Here is a 20,194-nt window from a genome sequence, read left to right as displayed (position 1 = left end):
TCTCTCTCTCTCTCTCTCTCTCTCTCTCTCTCTCTCTCTCTTTCTTTCTTTCTCTCTTTCCTTTCGCCAAACAAAACAAATCTGCACATTTGTCATGTCCAAAAATGTATATCTCATTCTGCACTTAGGGAATATCACCACTCTGTCAGGATTGAGTAGCATGCTTTATCATTGGCCCTCTGGAGTTGTGGTTGGTCACAGTATTAATCAGAGTTCTTAAGACATTACAAGTTGATTTTCTTCACAATGCTGATGTCACAGTATAAGTTGTTCTATTTCTGCTTACTTCACTCATCATTAATAAATACAAAGCTTTCCAGGTTTCCTTTAGAACAATTAATTTCATTCTTTCCTACAGAATAACAAGTGTTCCATTTACATTCACATACTATTTCTTCAGCCATTTCCTTAATTGATGGGCACCTTGTTGGTTTCAAGATTCCTTCTACAATAAAAAGAGCTACTATAAATATTTGTGTACGCACAGTTCTTTCCTCCTTCTTTTGAATCTTCTTTGGGTATAGGCCCCAGGGTGGTATTTCTGGGTCAAATAATATGCACAATTGAATGACTTTTTGAGCACAGTTCTAAATTGCTTTCTAGAATATCTGGACTAATTTTTAGTTCTACCAATAATACACCGTATGCCTATCTTCCCATAACTTCTCTAACATTTATCATTTTCTCTTTTTGTTATCTTTGCCAATCTGATAGGCATGAGGTGGAGCTTCAGACTTACTTTCATTCAATCAATTTCTTCTTTAACAGTTGTCCATGGAGGCTGGCATTCTCCAGCCATGCTAGGCACAGCACAGCTTATAGGGTTAATTATTGTTGTCTCTAGGCTGATTTTTGCTATTTTATCAGGTAATTAGCCTTCCTTTACTGGCAGCTCCAGAAGGAAAAGCACAGTTCCCACCACCTTATTGGTAAGGAGGGACTACAAAGAGGAAAATAGAGTTGAGATGTAAGGAATATGGCACAGAAGAAGCACAAATATTAATGTAAAGATCTAAAGGGCATGGGGTGGCTAGGTGGCACGGGGAATAGAGCACCGTCCCTGGAGTCAGGAGGACCTGAGTTCAAATCTATCCTCAGACTCTTAAAACACACACAAACACAAACTAGCCATGTGACCTTGGGCAAGTCACTTAACCTCAATTGTCCTACCTTCCCCCCTCCAAAAAGCCAAAAAAATAAAAGAATATTAAAAAAAAAGATCTAAAGGGCATTTAGAGTCTGAGTCTGATTGAGTAGGGAAGGGTAAGAAATACCAAAGAAGGAATAAGGTGGTATAATGGATAGAGCATTAGACTTGGAATCAGAAAGACCTGAGCTTAAATCCTTTCTCAGACCCTTTCTAGGTCTGTGACTCTAGGTTAGTCACCTAATCTTTCCATTCCTTAGTTTCTTTATATATCAAATAAGAAGGATGGCCTCTATACCTTCTAAGGGCCCTTCTGGCTCTAAAATAACTGTATGATCCCAAGGCAGGGAGTGTTCACTAAATCTCAGTCATGATCTTTGACCAGGGACTAGTCCATTCAGTGGAGTACAGAACACCATGAACAAAGTGCAGAGAGCATTAGACCAAGAGCTGTAGCTATTTAGTCAAGGATGGGGCCAGGAAGCAATGAGTAAGGAAGGAAGATGGGCATGGATTTCACAGAGCTCCCAAGTAGCAAAGCGATGCTTTGTTTGCACAAGGACTGCAGGGAGTCATTCATTCTTTAAGCCTTCCTCCTCACCCACACAGAGTTGCTGAACATCAGCTGGTGCTGGCAGGGTGGGAAGGCTGTAGTGAGCAGCATGAGAAGAGGGCCAGCCAGGGGTGTGTGTGTGTGTGTGTGTGTGTGTGTGTGTGTGTGTGCATGAGCTCGAGAGCATGTACCCAATGGAAATGGAGAACTTGGGAAAGATAAACACTGAAGACAAAGCCAACCTTTATCTTCTTAATACAGGTAACAATATTAGTAAAGGTTGACATTTGTATGGCATTTCCCAACTACCAAGTGCTTTTATACACATTTCATTGACCTTCAAAACAACTCTGTGAGGTACTTAATGTAATTATTATCTCCATCTTAAAGATAAAAAAACTGAGGATCAGTTCCTTGTTTTTCCTTGAGGTCACATAACTGTAATAATTGCTATTTATAAAGTGTCTAAAAGCTTTCAAAGCTTTTCCATATATCATCTCATTGAACTCCATAATAACTGTGTGAAATAGATGATATTATCCCCATTTTACAGATATGGAAATTGGGGGCTCATGTCCACACAGCTGGTAAGTGTAGGAGACAGAATTTGAAGCCGGGGCTTATTGACCCAAGCCCAGCACCTTATCCACCGACCTCACAGTTTCTCTTGTTTTCCCATGGGAGGATGGGCAGGGAGGGGCACAAGAAGGGGGATACACTCTGCATCAGTGGAGGAAACATGCACACAGATGAAATCAGGACTCTTGGACACAATGAACACTATTATGCCCAATGTTCATTTTTGTAAACTAAAGACCAGGAAGCACCCAAATGAAGTATAAAGAGTTTGCTACACTGTTTCATATACAATCTCAGGAAAGATGCAATAGAAAAATCTAGTCATACCTCAAGTAGGTGTGTTCTTTTATTTGGAACACCATAATAGAACTCTGAGCATTAGCTCATCAGGCTAAGGCTAATCATAACATATTTTCATTTTTAACATGCATCTCATATATATGTTCAGTGTATTAATGTTTTCTAATTAAAACATAGCCTTTTGAGTTTATCTCTTGCATATGCCCCCTCTGACACTGCCACCACCCTGGCACAGGTCCTCATCACCTCATGCCTCGATTATTTCAATAGCCTGCTGGTTGGTCTTCCCACTTCAGGTGTCTCGCCACTCCAGTCTATCCTCCATTCAGCTGTCAAAGTGATTTTCCTTAAGTGAAAATATGATCATGTCACTTCCCTACTCAATAAACTCCAGTGGCTCCCTGCCACCTCCAGGATAAACTAGAAATCCCCCTGTTTGGCATTTAAAACTCTTTATTACCTGCAATCATTGCCCTCCTTCTGCCCTTCCCAAGCCTTCTAATATCTTATGCCGCCCTCCCACATACTCTTCGGTCTAGTGACACTGACCTCTCCATGCAAGATACTCCATCTTTCAGCTCTAGGCATTGTCTCTGGCTGCCCCCTATGACTGGAATTTTGTCTTTCTCTTTTTTTCCCTTGTATATCTGATGATAGCAAACAATATTATCTTCAAGTAGCCTTTGGACTTTTCAAAATCTTGAAGTATTTGGATCCATTCATTCTTTCAGAATTCTTTAAAGTCAAATTTGTATAATGCAAATTTATGTAAAGTGAGAACTCTCTGTATATATACCTTTATATGCCTGAGTAGGAATGTATCCCTTAACTTTATAATAACAACACTAAGAGCAATGTTCTGATATAGGCCAACCTATTGTTAATTCAGCTGTATAATGAAGCATGGTAAGTGCTATTCATATTCAAAGGCTATTCTTGGAGCAAGAGCTAGATGAGAAAAATGTAATAGAAAACTGTACTACTAACTCTGACCACCAGTTGGCATTCATGTTTTGCTGCAAAGAGCTTGCAACCAATGACTTCAAAGGATTTTCTTCAGTCTCTTGTTTGGTATAATGATAACCATTATCAGTGGCAAAGAAACAGATGATTTGGTCAGCTTTTATAAGCTACAAATATCTTTTGCTAACCATGACAGACTTGTGATGTCAGATATTTTCTAATTCACTTTTCTTTGCTGAACCAATATTAATGAACATTCATAAATAATTCTCAGGAGACCTTGATTAGAATGTTCTGAGTAACCAAAAGTACCTCTTTTTCCTATTGCATATTTGTCTTTTTATGACAAAAATTTGAGGTTTTCTTTGATTACATTCTCCTTTTTTTTTGTCTAATTACACATATACCACAGTTTTGAGACACTACTTTTTTATAAGCCAACTAGTACTTTGGGAGGGGAATACCTATTTTTTTTTTGGGGGGGGAGAAGTTAATTTTGAATACCAAAAATATTTTTGACTATGAGTAAAGAGAAGATTTCGTGGGGATGTAGAAGCTTTCTTTCTGTAGATAAAGGGATCTCACATGTGAAGAGGAATAGGCATGTCGTCCTTGGTCTCAGAGAGCAGAATTAGGAGTGATAAGTGTAAAGAGACAAATTTAGATTTAATATAAGGAAAACATTGCTGACAATAAGAACTGCCTAACAGTGGAGTGGGCTGCCTCTTGGGAGATAGAAGGTTCCCTGTCACTGGAGGTCTTTGAGGAGAAGCCAGATGATCCCTATAGAGTATATTCAAGATGGAATTCATGTTTAGGAAGAGGTTAGCCTTGAAGTACCCACCAGAAATTATACACCAAAGCCCCCTAAACCTGCTACAAGGGGACCCCTACCAGGGTCCCTGGAAACCACCTAATAGGCCATAATATTGAGGGAACGTTTCACATGTGTTGCTAGAAACATACCCCAGATACAAGTCTGTTCTTGTTAGCCCAGATACAAGTCTGTTCTTGTTAGGTACCCAAGACTTTACTAGAAATGGTACCCCCCCCTTGGAACCATATTTTGTTGTTAGCAACATATTACATTATAAAAATGCATCTTGCAGAAGGTTCGGGGCTGTCTTCCTTATTAGGGAGGCAGTCACCGAAGTTAATAAACACTCCTATCAATTGTAATTGGCACTGCTGTCTTGTTATTTCTCGGATGTCCACTACATACTAACTGACTGAGTTGGCCTATTATATTATATACAATGTGTTAATGGGGAAAACAATTAAAAATTAAAGTACCATATGTCTTATCTGGCTTCTTTCTAGGCTTTTAATTTCTGTTTTGTTTCCAACAATATATGAATATAAAATATATGTTTCATGAATACTATTGAAATTTATATTGAAGTCTACTATAGTAGCTTAGTAAAATTATGCAATGCTATATGTATTTTGCATGTATCTGTTTCAGATTTTTGCCAAGGTGGACAAAAATTGGGGGTGGGGAGGTATGAAGGAGTCATGAAAGGAATGTGATGAGGGGCATGAGAAATGAGGAAATATAGGAATGTCCCAAAAGTCTTAGTGCGATTTGAAGGCTTGAAATTGCTCTAAGACTTTTGGAATATCCTATATCTTCTCTATAAAAATTATCTTCTGTTCTTTTAAGAGACACTTCCCATGAAGTTATACAGAATGACAGCTTGAATGAGGGTCATTTGTAGCTCCAAGTCCTATGACGTGGGTTTTTCTCACAATAACTGAGAAATTTGTGGGACAAGCATTTTTATCTTCATTTTACAGATATGGAAACTAAGGTGGGTGAAATGATTTCTTCATGCTAATATACTTAGATCATTCAGAACTGGGATTCAAACCCAGGAATGTCTAATCAGACCAGTCCAGTACTTGTTTTTTCAGGATGCTTCCTAGTTTACAATTCCTTGCTGTCACTTTGTCATTGTTCACTGACTTACTCTTCAATCTCTTGCAATCTGGTTACTGACTCACCACTCTATTGAAGCTGCTCTCAATTACCTCCTAATGGCTATTATGATGGCCTCAGTCTTGACCAACATTTTACTCTGTGGTCTGCTCCTGGATACTATCCCTCCTCTTGGTTTCTGTGAAATTGTTCTCTCCTAGGCCTTATCCTAGCTCTCCATACTCCTCCTCTGCCAACATTGCTGATTTATCTTTCTCTTTCCACTCTCTAAATACAAGGATTTCATTCTCTTTCTAGTCCTGTTCCTTTCTTTCTGGACTTGAAAACAATACCCCCCTCTATTGCAGGCTCATCCTAGGGCCTCCTTTCCCTGGATTAACCTAGAACATCACCCTGTAAAACCTGCCCCATCTCTCCCTTCCCCTTTTTCTCCCTTTGGTGAGCTCCTCCTGGAACCTCCATTTAGTGGAAGGGCCTAGGCCTGATGGCCTTCATTCTCCTCCCAGGCTTGCACCTGATTTTCTGGACTTCCAAATCATACCCTCCCATGGTACTTTCATTTCCCTTCTATCCAGTTTGTGAAGTGTTTGGCATAATGCCTGGCATACAGCTGGAGATAAATAAATGCTTGCTCCTTCCCTCCTTCTCCTTTTGTATGTTGTTTTCTGCTCATTAGAATTGTAGCTCTTTGAGGACATAGATTATCTTTCTTTTTGCTATTGTATCCCCAGTGATTAACCCAGTTCTTGGCACTTGGTAAGTATTTAATAAATGCTTTTTTTGTCCTTCCTCCCTCTCTCCTTTCCTTCCTTCCTCCATTCCTTCTTTCCTTTCTCCTTTCCTTCCTGCTTCTTTATTTATTTTTCTAAACTAAAAACAAAAATTCTATAAGGCTTGGACTTTATCTCTCTATATGAGGGTTCTTAACCTGGGGTCCATGAACTTAAAAAAAAATATTTGGTAAGTATTTCAATGTAATAAATTGTTATTATAATTGTATTCATTTTATTGTTTATATTGAATTATATATATACAATATACATTATGTATATATATATATATATACATACATATAATTATATATACAATATACAATTCAGGTCCCAAAGCCCATTAATAAGGGAAAATCAGTGCCTGTACCTGTATGAAGGGTGGGGTGGAAGTAGGAATTGGCATTGTACATCTACTCTCTTGAAGCTGGAAGCTAGAGATTCTGTGAGCAACTAACAAACCCAAAGAGAACCAAGAGACCCAAAGAAACTGAAGAAACTCACTCTTCTCTTTCCCACTCTTGCTACTTATATACCTTTACTTTCCACACAGGTGCTTGGGCATTGATCTCTATCAATAAGAAGAAAGTCCCAAACCAACAGGTTTTGGGAACTTGGGTTACTAATTTTAAAACATTATTCAGAGAAGGGGCTCAGAGGTTTCATCAGACTGCCAAAGGGGTTCAGGATCCCTGCTCTATATATTCTCATTTTTTCCTCTCTGTCTCTCTCTCCCTCCATCTAATTGTCTTTCTTCCTGCCTCTCTCTCCCTTGATAATCTCATAAGCTCTAAAGACTTCATTGATCACTTCTATGAAGATGGTTCCCATCCAACCACCATCTTTCTCATTCCAACACAGTAAACATTTACTGAGTACCTACTATTTTCAAGATACTGTGCTGGTCAGCGGGGACATAAAGACAAATCAGAAAACTGTCCCCTACCTCTAGGAATTTATAATCTGAATTTTCATATGGTTGCTGGGCAACTGTACCTGGTTGTTCTTCTGGTACCTTAAGTTTAGTAAGTCCAAAATCTAATTGATCATTTCACCCTCCCCCTAACCTGTTCATCCAGGATCAAAACTTTTAAGTTTTCTTTTCCACCCCCCCATATCTTACTCCCCCCACCCCCACCTCAAATGAGATATTTGTAAATTGCTTAGCACATAGATGGTGCTATAAAAATGCTTATTCCATTGCTTTTCCCTTCATCTTGTCAACTGCTAAATCAGGTTGATTCTATTTTCATATCTTTCAAATCTTTCCTCTTCTTTTTTTATTAAGACTACCATCTCCTTAGTGTAGACCCTCAGCATCTCTGACCTTGACTATTGTACTAACCATTGTGGTCATGCCATTCCCCCAACCCCCAAAACAAAAACAAAAATGAAAAAGACAATGATCCTTCTAGGATCAGAAACAAACTTTTATCCTGACATTGAAGGTCCTTCATGAACAAGCAGCAACCTGTCTTTCCAGACTTTATTTCGATTTATTTTTTTCCTTTAATCACTGTACATTACAGCCAGCTTCTACTGATCTCCTCACAGGGTCCCCTTTTCCCTCCATGCATTCCTGTAGGCTGTCTCTAATGGACCAAGGATTCTTCTACCTCTTCACTGCCAGGTGCTGAAATTTTTTTCTCTTCTTTTCACTATGGCCCAGTTCAGATGCCATATTCTCCATGACAGTCTTTTCTGTTCTCTCCAGGCCGTGTCCCTTGTCTTTGTCACACTATACCGATACTGGATGGACTTGTGTAGGTGTCTTGGTAGGTAGTTAACTCCTCAAAAGTAAGGACGTTGTGAATGCCAATCACTTGAAGAAAAAAAAAAGCATTAAGCTCTCTTGAAGGGTGCCAGACTTAGGGCTGAGCATTGTCCAAAAACAGCCACTGCTTCCAAGGAACTCACTTTCTAATGCGCAAGCCAGAAAGTCAATAACTAGGTAAATATAAGATTTATTGAATAGTTGGTGGATAATCTCAGTAAGGAACAACCAAGCCCAGGGTAAGAATAAGGAGGTAGGGAGCTTGGGAGGCTCTCAATGAGGAAGGACCTAGCGCTCAGGGGGGGCCTGGGAAAATGAGTCCTGGTGCAGGTGGGATTTGAGCTGAGACTTGGAGGAAATCGGTAAAAGAGGCAGAGGGAAGGAGGGAGCAGCACGTTCGGGGCCTGGCCACGGGAAACGGAGTGCCCAGCGCAGGGCAGGCGCTCGGTGACCGTGCCCGGGAATTGTTGGACAGCTCTGAGGTGCCGGGCGGAGGGCAAGGTCGGACTCGCGGGGAGAGGCCGAGCGGAGCCGGCTGCTCCGTGAACTTGACTTCCCCTCTCCCAGGCCCGGGGGCGGCAGGAGGGACAATCGGGCTGGCTGGCAGGCGGCTCTCACCCCTCCCTTCTGTAAACTGCCCTGCCCAGTTCCCGCTTTGGGAGTTCGTGCCAGGTTCGGGGAGAAGAGAGCATCTGGAGCCTGGGGAAAAGGGAGACAGGAGTGAGTGGGGGTTGGGGAGGCGTGCATGACTCCCAGAGCCAGGTGGAGGTCAAAGCCAAGGTCGGCTTGGACCTAGAAACCGAGCGAGTCCCTGAGGAGCCGGGCTGGGCGGGGCCCCGACGGGGCGGGCCCGGGCGGGGGAAGGGAGGGATGAGGGCGGAGGGGAGCATTGCCTCATCCTGTACATTTTACTGGAAACCTGCTGTACATCCGGAGGAGGAGCCGCGGAGCTGTCGTTCCGCCGCGGCCGCCCAATGGGCAGGCTCGTCTGAGCGAGCGGGCTGCCCCTCACCCACTTCCCCGGCCCCCCGCCCGCCTATATACCCGGGAATTGTCGGCCGCGCCCAGCTGAGCTTAATCCTTCTGAGTGCGTGTGCCCCGTCCTGCTCCGAGAACTGGCCCAGCGACCGCCCAGCGCAGCCAGAGTCCGTGTCCGCCGTCCCACTGGTGCGGGGGGCAGTGCGTGGGAGGGTGGCTAGTGGGGGGACACACCCGGAGCGACGCGTGGTCTGCCCGCGAGCATGATCCTGCAGGAGGACAGCCGCAGAGGGGAAAGCCTGCTCGACTGCGCGGCCGGCGAGGGCGGCCTCATGACCAGCCCCCTCAACCTGGCCTATTTCTACGGGGGTTCTCCCCCGTCTGCGTCCGTGGGGGCGAGCGATGCCAGTTTCATGTCCTCTGGCCACTCAACGCCGGGCTCCCCCGGCTCCGACTCCTCCGACTTCTCCTCTTCCTCGGTCTCCTCGGCCTCCTCTTGCAGCGCCCCCGGAGAGTCCCGGGCCAGAGGGGGCCCCCGTGCGGACCGTGTGCCAGGTAGCCCCGCGCCCCTGACCTTGGGATGGCACCCCCTCTCTGCGGGGCGTCCGCGGACATGGGTGGCCGGAGAGCCAGGGGAGGCGGAGAGGGTGTCGGGGGGATGTGCTTGGCATCAACTGTAGAGATCAATAATGGTTTTAGCCTCAGCCGACTTGGGGAAACAGCCTGGGGAAGTGAGCGTGGAAGTGACAGGCCGAACTAACAGAATTCATGGAGTTGTCATTTTCGATTTTTTTGGGTGATGCAATGAGAGAATTGAACAGGGATCAAAAATTTTACTGGAGTAGTTTGTGCCTGTGAAGGTCTTGTGTTTTTCTAAATTGCCATAAAACATCTAAGTACAACATGTAGAAAACTATGAAGAACATTATTAAGTAATAGACAGTGATTCATATACATTTATGATGTAATTTTGACGAATTTGAGGTATCACTTAAGAATTATGTTCTCATATCACCAGAATGACGATATTTACTTACCAAGTTACTTAGTAATAGAGTGACTTACAGTGATTTAAACAGTTCTGTTTCTTTTAATTATGAATTAGATAGAGAATATCTCTATTTCCTCTACCAGTCAGACCCATAATAATAAACCAGTTCAGCTTTCTCTGTGTTTTCTTAGTGAAACTAGTTTTTGTTTTTTTGAGGAGAGAAGCCAGGAGGAGGTGGCAATTATGTATTCTAGGAGAATTAAAGATGTCATATCAGTCTTGGCATTTGTAATCCTTTTTAAAAATTGCTGCCTAGTTTCTTACAAACTTGTTTTGGGTGGTTCCCCTCCCCCCCCCCCCCCCCCCTGGGTCTATTGAAATTTTTGGTTGGTTTATCATTTTTTGGTTGGCTTTATCTTTTTTTTTGAATGTGTCAAATTTTTCACTTGGAAGTCTTGTTTTTAAAGCCGTTCAGTTTACTTTTGTTGTGGCTACTCAATAAATGTCAACTCTTAGGATCATGGTATTTAAATCATGAGAGAATCTTGGAAATTATCTAATCCAGTGCCCTCATTTTACAGATGAGGAAACTGAGGCTCACTATGGAATGTGGAAAGACCAATGTCCAAATTGGGATGTCTTCAAATACAGTTCCATTATTCAGTGCAGTACTGACAGGAGGAATAAGCATCTTTGGGTTATGGAATTTAGGGTCTTTTTCTTGACTATGTCCGGATCAAGTCATTTTACTAGTTTCCTTTTTCAATTATTTCTTCTTCCAATTTTTGGCTACTGCCATGCCTTGGTATGCCTTAGTCCCAGCAACTTTCCGTATCAGATTTTGTGTATAACCTCTTGTGGCATTTCAAAGCTTAACAAAGCCATTTCATGAACTCCATTTTCCCACTTCCGAATTCTCTGTTCTTTCCTTCCATTCCCCTCTCCCTTCTTCAAACCAAGTGCCTAAAATGTTCCACTTCCTGGCTTTTTTGCTTGTTTATTTAATGAGCTACAGATCTAAGAGGTTATGACACAATCGATCACAAGTGGAACGCTGAACTCATCTTCTCTGTTTCTAACATTGTCAAGTTTTGGCTTAAGTTCCAAAACAACAGCTTATTTCCTTTTTACTAGGAAGACCAACAGATGGTTCTGAAAAATTTTTTTTGGAGGGGAAATCCTCAAGTGTTTAAAAAAATATTAGTGCACAAGTCTAATGTTTTTGTAAATCAAGATCACTGGAAAAAGTCTGTTTTGCCTGCCTTGTAGGGTGGAAATGCCAGACCTTTTAATCTCTAGGAGAACATAAAGCCTTTGTTTGAAGAACCCACGGAGTATTAACTAATAAAATTGCTTAATCCTTATAACAGGCTTATGTGATAAGGGGATAACAAACTTTATTATTCCTGTTTTACAGAGAGTTAGGATTAGAGAGACAGAGAGACACAATATGCTATTTTTCAGACAACTTAGATCTGGGGTTGTCACCACCCTTTTTGTAAGGGAAGAACAATTTTTTTATATTTCCTCAAAGCTTTGAGATTATGTGTGTGTTTTTGGGGGTGCTGTGTGATGGTGGTGGTGTAGTCAGGGGCTAACAATGATAATAGCTAACAGTTACATGAAGCTTTGAGGCTTGCAAAGTACACATACACCCCTTAAAGTGTGTGTATATGGATGCATGTGTGTATATATAATCCATATACACACACTATACATGTGTGTAAATAAATGCTCATTTGATCTTTACAAGAACCTTGTGAGGTGGACAACTATTATTGTCTCCATTTTATGGATGAGGAAACTGAGGCTTAGGAGTTCAGTGAATTTGCCCAGGGTAACATAGCTAGTGAGTATTTGCTGCCTTTGGAGTCCTTGGGAAGTCAGGGAACATTTTCAGAGAGGGGCTTAAAGGCAGTGGCTTCAAGATAAATCAGTAGGCAGGCCCTGAATCAAGACCAGTGGCTTTCTGTAGCTATTGGTTTCAAACAGGAGCCCAGAAGAATGTCTCCCCATGGTCTGTTGGCTTTTCTAAATTCCTAGTGGGGAATGGCCAATTCAGTTGGAAGAGACAATTACCCAAAAGAAACAAAGAAAAGAAAAGAAGTGATATACATTGATCTTTTGGCTAGGTACCCTCTTGGATGTAATTTGGCAATAACCTTAGAGGTTATTTAGATTTGTGTTTTTTTAAGTTGGATAAACTCAAATATGGTTTCTTTTTTTCATGAGCAGGTGAACACCATATGGCTGGTGGAAGGCAACAGAGAGGCCCCTTTCAAGGTGTTCGTGTGAGAAATTCAGTGAAGGAACTCTTGTTGCATATAAGAAATAGTAAGCAGAAGTCTTCTGCTCCAGCTGTGGATGGTTTCAAGGTAATGCCTGGGTTGTTGTGGTTTTTGACATAGAATCTGTGCTCGAAGTGTGTTCCTAACTTGTTTCACCCAGTAGGAAGTTAGAGGGAATTTTCATGGAAATGGAGGGACTGGTACTGAGATGAATGGGAATGTGGTGAGTTAGCAAAATTTTAAATTGGAAACAAAAGCTATTGAACCATATTCATTTCATTTTAAACTTGAATTGAGTCTAAGATGAAGATGAGGGATGGGGAAGTTGTTATGAAGGAGTAGAAAGAGTAGAAAGTGAATGTTAATGAAACTGATGTTTACACATTCAAACATTGGATTAATAATTTGTACTGAGAAGTGCCTGAGTATATTTAAAAGAGCTTTCGTCAAAGGGTGACCCTTGTGTTGTGGAGATGGCCCTGGCTTGTTGTTGTAGGCCATACTAGTGAAAAGCAAGCTTGTCTGACCACATCTTCTGTCCTCCATTTGGTCTGAGCTAAGTTCAGACAGGCTCATTACCAGGTTGGCCCTAATGTAATGTATGTTTTGGTCATGGAAACTTAAAAAAAACCAAGTCCAAAATCGGGCTGTTATTTATATATTGTGATTTTCTTTCCCCTTGTAGGCACAAAGTGTGAGTACAGAGCAGTTTACAGGTAAGAGATTTTTGTAATATGATCTAGAAAGGTCTTAAGAGTAAAACACTTTGACTGCATTGAAGCGAAATTTTTAAATGACTCATTCAGCATTCTTTTCCTCAGCAGAGTTGAAGAACGTATTGGTAAACAGTGGGAAAAGGAAGGGGGCCGATCCTGTCTCCGATGGACCAGCTTGCAAAAGGCCAGCTACATCATTGCACAGCCAGTTTTTGGTAAGCATTTCACATCTTCACCTGTGAGACAAGTTACATTTTATTTATTTATTTGCTTTTTGGAAGGGGGAGGGCAGGGCAGTTGGGGTTAAGTGACTTGCCCAAGGTCACACAGCTAGTAAGTGTTAAGTATCTGAGGCTGGATTTGAACTCAAGTCCTCCTGATGTCAGGGCTGGTGCTGTATTCACTGCGCCACCTAGCCGCCCAGACAAGTTACCTTTTAGCTGTGTACTTTAACAAGAGAGCCAATCTCATATATGGTAATTTTCTTTTTTTCCAGACACCACCCCAAACTCCAACTCCTGTGGATAGCATGGAAGATGTTCATATTAATGAATCGAAACAGAACAGCAATTCTGATCTGCTTCAAAACATTATGAATATTAAAAATGAATCCAATCCCATATCCCTGAATACAGTTCAGTTTAGCTGGATGAGTCCGGTGGTTATCAATCCGAGCTCCCCCAGGGAGCAATATCAGGATTTCCATGGAGGGCAGATTGTCTCTCCACCACAGAAATACCAGCCATTCCAAGTCAGCAGTTCCTCACAAATGATGGATCAATCTCAGATATATCAGTTTTCTTCTCCACAGAGCCAGGATTTACAACAGCCTTTTAGTCACATTTCAGTCCCAGAATGTAGTCAATATTCTGGAAAACCTCAGTCTCCTACCTATGAACCAAACTTATTTGATGGGCAAGACCTGCTGTTCTGCCCAACCCAAAGCTTTGCGTCTCTCCTAAGTGGTCCTGGAGAACCAGAGAATATTGCTCTCCCTGTTCAGACTTCACCCAGTGCACAGCAGCAGCCAAATGAGATCAATGTCCAGAACTTTAACCTGGGGCCAAACAATACCTGCAATGCCCTGGGCAGACAGGATCTAGGCTTAAGCCCTTTAAATGTTCTCTTGCCACCCCAGAACGTGACTGGAAATTCAGTGAACACCACACAGTTAGGAAAGTCCTTCTTTCAGTGGCAGGTAGAACAGGAAGAAAACAAACTGGCCAACCTGTCCCAGGACCACTTTCTGTCCAAAGATGCCGATGGTGATACGTGAGTACAGCTTTTTATTTTACACATGTAATTTGGGCACTGGTACTGTTTATAAAGGTGCTCCTTTGAATGCACTAGCTTCAATAGTTAGCTAACTATTCCCAATAAACTTAGTTTAGAGGAAAACTGCCACTAGAGAGATGACTGTCCCTACAAATCACATGACCTATTTTAAAATAAATAAAATATAGGTTGTGTTCTATGAATTATTGTATATTTGGAAGGCCCAGCACAAGCTTTGTCTAAAGAGCAAAAAGCAAGCAGAGAGAGAGAGAGAGTGAGTGAGTGTGTGTGTGTGTGTGTGTGTGTGTGTGACGGCCCATGGATTGTTTCTTTTACCTTATACTCTAGGTATCCCAGCCCATTATTTTAATGGAGGTATTAATAAAATATCTGAAGGGATCATCCATCCATTTTGCTGTGCTTTAGATGAGTTGAGTAGGTCTGTCCATTACAAAATAGAGGGGCAGATGAGAAACCTAAAGCAATTTATTCTCCATTTATTTTCTCCTCCTGTTCTCCAGGTTGCTTCACATTGCAGTTGCCCAGGGACGAAGGGCCCTCTCTTATGTTCTTGCAAGGAAGATGAGTGCTCTTCAGATGTTGGATGTTAAAGAACACAATGGCCAGGTGAGATTCTTGCCAGGTGTCTGAAATAGACACTGAAAACCTTAGGCTCCTGGGTGGGCAAGAAGGTCCTTGGGGTTAAATGCAGAACATGGTCTCTGAGCAGTTACCCTTATGGGCCCAAGACCAAACAACGACATTAGCTGAGGTTTTGAATAATTGCTAAGAGTTATCTTGAAGTTAAATTGGGTCAAAGAGTAGCTGTGGAGGAGTAAAATTAGCACTCTCTAGTCTTTAAACACATTGCATATTAATTAACAGATATCTGCTAAACACCTACTGTGTGTGAAATACAAAGACAAAAATGCAGTCATTCCTGCCCCCCAGAAGCCATTAGTAGGGTTTTGGGGGTTTAGGGGATGGGGAGAGGCCTCTTATTTTAAGCCATATTTCCTGTTCAAGCAAGTGCATGAGAAAAGCAAACAATGACTTTTTCCCCCTCTCTGAATGACCACAGAGTGCCTTTCAAGTAGCTGTGGCTGCCAACCAGCATCTCATTGTGCAAGACCTAGTCAACCTGGGGGCCCAGGTGAACACCACGGATTGCTGGGGAAGAACACCACTGCATGTCTGTGCTGAAAAAGGCCACTCACAAGTCCTTCAGGTAAGGAAACTATCCGGACTAGGCACTGTTCCCTGAATGGGAGAAGTGTAAGCACTTGCCGTAGTTCCTTCTCTCCCAGCTGGGGGCTCTCTTTTTGTCTTGACTAGACTTTGTCATTTGGTTGACCCAGAGAATTAACTTAAGCTGTTTGTCACATACTTATTTGTACATTTCCCCCCACCTTTCAAAGTCCATTATTAAATGTTTGCTTCTATTTAAAAAAAAATTTTTTTGCAGGCAATTCAGAAGGGGGCCATCTCTAGCAATCAGTTTATAGATCTGGAAGCTACCAACTATGATGGTGAGTGGGTAATTGCAACCTTGCTTGTTAAAATCTAACCAGGGCTTATGGAACCAGTCTTAGGCAAGCCTTACACTTATTAAATATTATATAATGGAGGATGTGGAAAGTGGAAAACTAGACTATCCCTTTTTCATGGCCTGCCAGGTCCAATAACCAGGACTGCAATTTGTTAGGGTTTAAGTAGAATGGTTACGGCAGCTAGATGGCGCAGTGGATGGAGTACTGGGCTTGGAGTCAGAAAAATCCATCTCCATGAGTTCAAATCCAGCATCAGACAATCACTAGCTGTGTGACTCTTCAAAGTTGCTTACACCTGTTTGCCTCAGTTTCCTCATCTGTAAAATGAAGTGGAGAAGGAAATGACAAACCACTCTAGTATCATGGCCAAGAAAACCTCCAAAATGGGGTCACACAGAGTTGGACGTGCCTGAATCGATTGAACCACAACAGAATGGTTGCCTTTTTTTTTTTTAAACCATATTTCCTGTTGCAAATATTAGAAGGCATCACAGACAGTAGAGCTGGTAGGGAATTCAAAGGCCATCTAGTTGAACTTTCTTATTTTCCAGATGGAAATTGAATTTTATAAACAATTTATAGAACATCTCAATTTTGAACCTGGAAAATGACAGGGCTTGTCTGTATGACTCTTCAGGTCACTTCTAGCTTCAACCCTCCTTCAGCCTATGAGTCTAGTCACACTTTGTATTCCCTTAAAACCCAGGCTTATTTCATTAATTACTGTAGTGAGATGAAAAAACAAACCATGAGCACTTAGATTCCAGACTCTTAAGTGGGTATCTGAGCATCAGATATGTTTTCCCAATAGCCATGTTCATTTTGGATATGAAGTTGGATGAATAGCTGCTTCAAGATTTTGTGATTTCTTCCTTTAGGCCTTACTGCTCTCCACTGTGCAGTGGTAGCCCATAATGCTGTGGTTCATGAGCTCCAGAGGAACCAGCAGCATCACTCACCTGAAGTCCAAGACCTTCTCTTGAAGAACAAGAGTCTGGTTGACACAATCAAATGCCTAATCCAGATGGGAGCCACTGTGGAAGCTAAGGTAAATTTATAGAAGGGGCCTGGGATTAGAGACAGGTAGTCTAGTGAAGTGGACAGGGACTGGGCAAGTTGATTGACCTCTCTTGTACTTTAGTTACCTCATTTATAAAATTAGGGGTGGGAAGCTTAACTCAATGGTCTTATTATGTTCTCTTCTCACTGTAAAATCTACTATCCTTTAGTCTCTGACAGAAAAAAGAAGGTAGTTAGTTACAACACTCAAAGCTTCATTCATGAATTTTCTCAAAGTGTTATGAAATGTTCCATTTAATAGATGTGTAATAATTGGGGAAACAGTAAAGTATCTTTAATTACTGATAAATACCTTATAAAATTTTTTTTATTAGCTCTTAACCTTACATTACTTTTGTCTTCTCTTTCCGCTCCCAAATTGCTTAGTTCTGAATTAGATCATTCTTAATCTAAAGGAAGAAAAAAAATCCCACTTTCCCTTGAAATTGAGATGGAAATTTAGTCTTTCCTTGTCATCCACTAGGGAAGGTTGTATTTTTTCAAGGAAGGGATTGCTTTGGATTGCTGTTTTATGTTTTTTTTTTTTAATTGGCTCATGTTGATGGTTTTCCGTTCTTCCCTTGACTAGGATCGTAAAAGTGGCCGCACTGCTCTTCATTTGGCTGCTGAAGAAGCCAACTTAGAACTGATTCGTCTCTTTTTGGAGCTGCCCAGTTGCCTGTCTTTTGTGAATGCTAAGGTGATTTGCTAAAGCTTCCTCAGCAGGGCTCGAAAGTAGGAACGAGCCTGACATCGAAGTCTTAAGACTTTTGGCTCTGGGGAAAAGTCCCTCTTGCTGATGGATTGGTATTATTTAATTTCTCCTTCCCCAGGCTTATAATGGTAACACTGCCCTCCATGTGGCTGCCAGCCTGCAGTATCGAGTGGCCCAGTTAGACGCAGTCCGTCTGCTGATGAGGAAGGGAGCTGATCCAAGTACGAGGAACCTAGAGAATGAACAGCCGGTTCATTTGGTTCCAGATGGCCCTGTTGGAGAACAGGTAACAACCAAATGGGGAAGGAATATATTTAGAACCTTCATTCACTCATGTAAGAAGCATTTTTAAGTATCTACTGTGTGCCAGGCACTGTGCTAACCACACACACACAAAAAAAGCAAAAGACAGTCCCTGCCCTCAAGGAGCTTATAATCTAGGGGAGAGACAACCTGCAAGCACATATACAAAGCAAGCTAGGTAATTAATTAAAGGAGTACTAGAATTAAGAGGGGTTGAGAAAGGCTTCTTGTAGAAGGTGGGATTTTAGTTGGAACTTAAAGGAAGCCAAGGGAGGTCAGTAGTTGGAGTGGAGTATGGGGAGCATTCAAGGCATGGGGGACAGCAAGAGAAAATGTCCTGTTATATGAAGAAAAGGGCTGTTTAAGACCTTTATAATTGACAGATGAATATCTTCATATCTCAGACGAGGCATATGAGGAAGGAATGCCAGTTTAGTTGCATTGTGTCCTCAAAGAGAGAAATCTGATGATGCTTATTTTTTTTCTTCCAGATAAGACGTATCTTGAAGGGGAAGTCTGTTCAGCAGAGAGCACCACCTTATTAGCTCCATGTGATCTGAAAGTCTATAGTTAACACTCACTGTCAGTTAGGCAGTCCTGTTGTATCTGTAAATAGACCATTTGCCTTTGTAAATGGCAAATGTAAGTTGTTTCTGTGAAACAAAGGCATTTAGTTCACTATTATATAGTGGGTTATGTTAAAAGAGAAAAATTTTTTAAAAACTAATTCCTCTTAACATTGGAATTTTACATTCCCAGGTGCCTGGGATCTAAACACTTGGACTTATATTTTTTAGTGGTTAAATTGACTAGGTAGGAGAAGATTTTTTTTTTATTTGTTTTATGAGGCATTTATTAGTTTCTTGGTGCCAGTTTAAAAGTGGGCAATTCAAACAAAAAATTTATTTTGGGAGGAATCAAAACATTTAGAAGAAAAAATGAATCTGAAAATATTGTGGCTGCATTTTGCCTAATGTGGTACCATGCAATTAAGCATGTAACATTTATATGGGTGTTTAGCCTTATGAATGATCAAACACAAAGATGGTTCAAATTTGCAGAGTGTATATATACTTTCTCTTTTTCTGTTTCAAAACCAGATCCAGTGTACATATGCTGCTAGACAAATGGCTACCCCAAATTTTAAGTGACTAAAGATTTTTAAAGTAATGATTTATTAATTATCACTGATACATATCTAAAGAAGCTTTTGTAGTTGAACCATCTACCAAGTTTCTGTGGAGAAACTGAATGGAACAATTGGGGCACTTTGGAGGAAGACAAAGCTTCATTTAGAATGTGATAATTTTTTTTTCTCATTCAGTGAGCTTCTGATAATTTTGCTTGTAAGAATTACATATTCTTGGGGCGGCCAGGTGGCTCAGCGAGTAAGAGCACCGCCCCCAGTGTCAGGATGACCTGGGGATCGAATCCGGGCTCCGATACTTAGCACCACACCCAGAAATAAGTGGCCGTGTAACCTTGAGCAAGTTACTTAACCCCGATTGCTTAAAAAAAAAGAGTTACATATTCTTGAGGAGAACATTTCTTTCCTCCAGGGTTTTTGTCTTACCTCATAGGAATAGCAAAAAGTCAGCATCAAAATAATCAACCAGATTTTTTTCTCTCCTTAATAAGTGTACTAATGATAATGTATAGTCATGTTTTGTATTTATTGTATAGTGAAAAATGTTCTATTTTATTTTTTAGTTCTCAGTTAATTGTTAACATATTCTATTAACACTTGCACACTAATTCCTTCTACTGGATTGGATTCCTTTAAAAGAAAAAAGTTTTCTTCAATGATGGGAAGCATCACATATGACTGATCTTTGTGACTAACTTAAATCCCTTTAAAAAAAGATAGCTTTTGGTTTGATCACATTGTTTGACCAAGTATGTCTTGTGGACAAAAAATAATTGTAAACGTTTGGTGTCAACGAATGTAGTTGTGATGCATACAGTTAAGTATACTTTGAATAACTTTGTGTGGATATAAATAAAGTTATTAATTCAATTATTCCATTGTCTTTTAAGTGTTTTCTTCTTCCCTTGTCTTGATTAAATCTTAGAGGGATAGCAAAACTTGCTACTAGATTAGTTATTTAAATATAGATCATTGACATTGTTGGAGAAAATGAAACATTAACTTGTCACAATTATATCCACGTCCTCAGGACTGTCAGATGCTAAATATCATATATGGCAAATAGTCATCCTCTAGAAGTTTATATATTAAGCATCTTAGATACAGCAAGATCAGATCTTGATGGACCTTGGATCTTTTTAGATTT

General features: G+C 41.1%; 1 protein-coding gene and 1 non-coding gene across 4 annotated transcripts in view; both read left to right on the top strand.

The window, feature by feature from the left end:
- Positions 1-19,920, top strand: part of NFKBIZ (NFKB inhibitor zeta) — a 49,588-nt gene extending 29,668 nt beyond the window's left edge. Inside the window, exons 1-12 of one of the 3 annotated variants that reach the window (XM_069065309.1) lie at positions 9,073-9,558; positions 12,230-12,369; positions 12,968-12,998; positions 13,107-13,213; positions 13,495-14,270; positions 14,795-14,900; positions 15,355-15,501; positions 15,739-15,802; positions 16,702-16,871; positions 17,472-17,582; positions 17,716-17,883; positions 18,392-19,920. In XM_069065309.1, the coding sequence (XP_068921410.1) occupies positions 9,267-9,558; positions 12,230-12,369; positions 12,968-12,998; positions 13,107-13,213; positions 13,495-14,270; positions 14,795-14,900; positions 15,355-15,501; positions 15,739-15,802; positions 16,702-16,871; positions 17,472-17,582; positions 17,716-17,883; positions 18,392-18,445 (2,166 nt within the window). In that variant the 5' untranslated portion in view covers positions 9,073-9,266 and the 3' untranslated portion in view covers positions 18,446-19,920. Of the gene's footprint in view, positions 1-9,072; positions 9,559-12,229; positions 12,370-12,967; positions 12,999-13,103; positions 13,214-13,494; positions 14,271-14,794; positions 14,901-15,354; positions 15,502-15,738; positions 15,803-16,701; positions 16,872-17,471; positions 17,583-17,715; positions 17,884-18,391 lie in introns of those variants that run through there. The other 2 variants (XM_069065308.1, XM_069065310.1) reach the window with 2 other exon arrangements.
- LOC138144070 (small nucleolar RNA SNORA2/SNORA34 family) lies at positions 11,936-12,071 on the top strand. The gene has a single exon (XR_011163854.1). It is a non-coding gene; the product is annotated as a small nucleolar RNA SNORA2/SNORA34 family (small nucleolar RNA).
- Positions 19,921-20,194: the final 274 nt, after the last annotated feature.

The sequence above is a fragment of the Petaurus breviceps genome, unplaced genomic scaffold, assembly GCF_028583685.1.
Source record: "Petaurus breviceps papuanus isolate PSGF00001 unplaced genomic scaffold, PetGlider_PUasm1.0 90683, whole genome shotgun sequence".
Classification (NCBI taxonomy): domain Eukaryota; kingdom Metazoa; phylum Chordata; class Mammalia; order Diprotodontia; family Petauridae; genus Petaurus; species Petaurus breviceps.
This window is presented reverse-complemented; position numbering and strand designations above follow the sequence as displayed.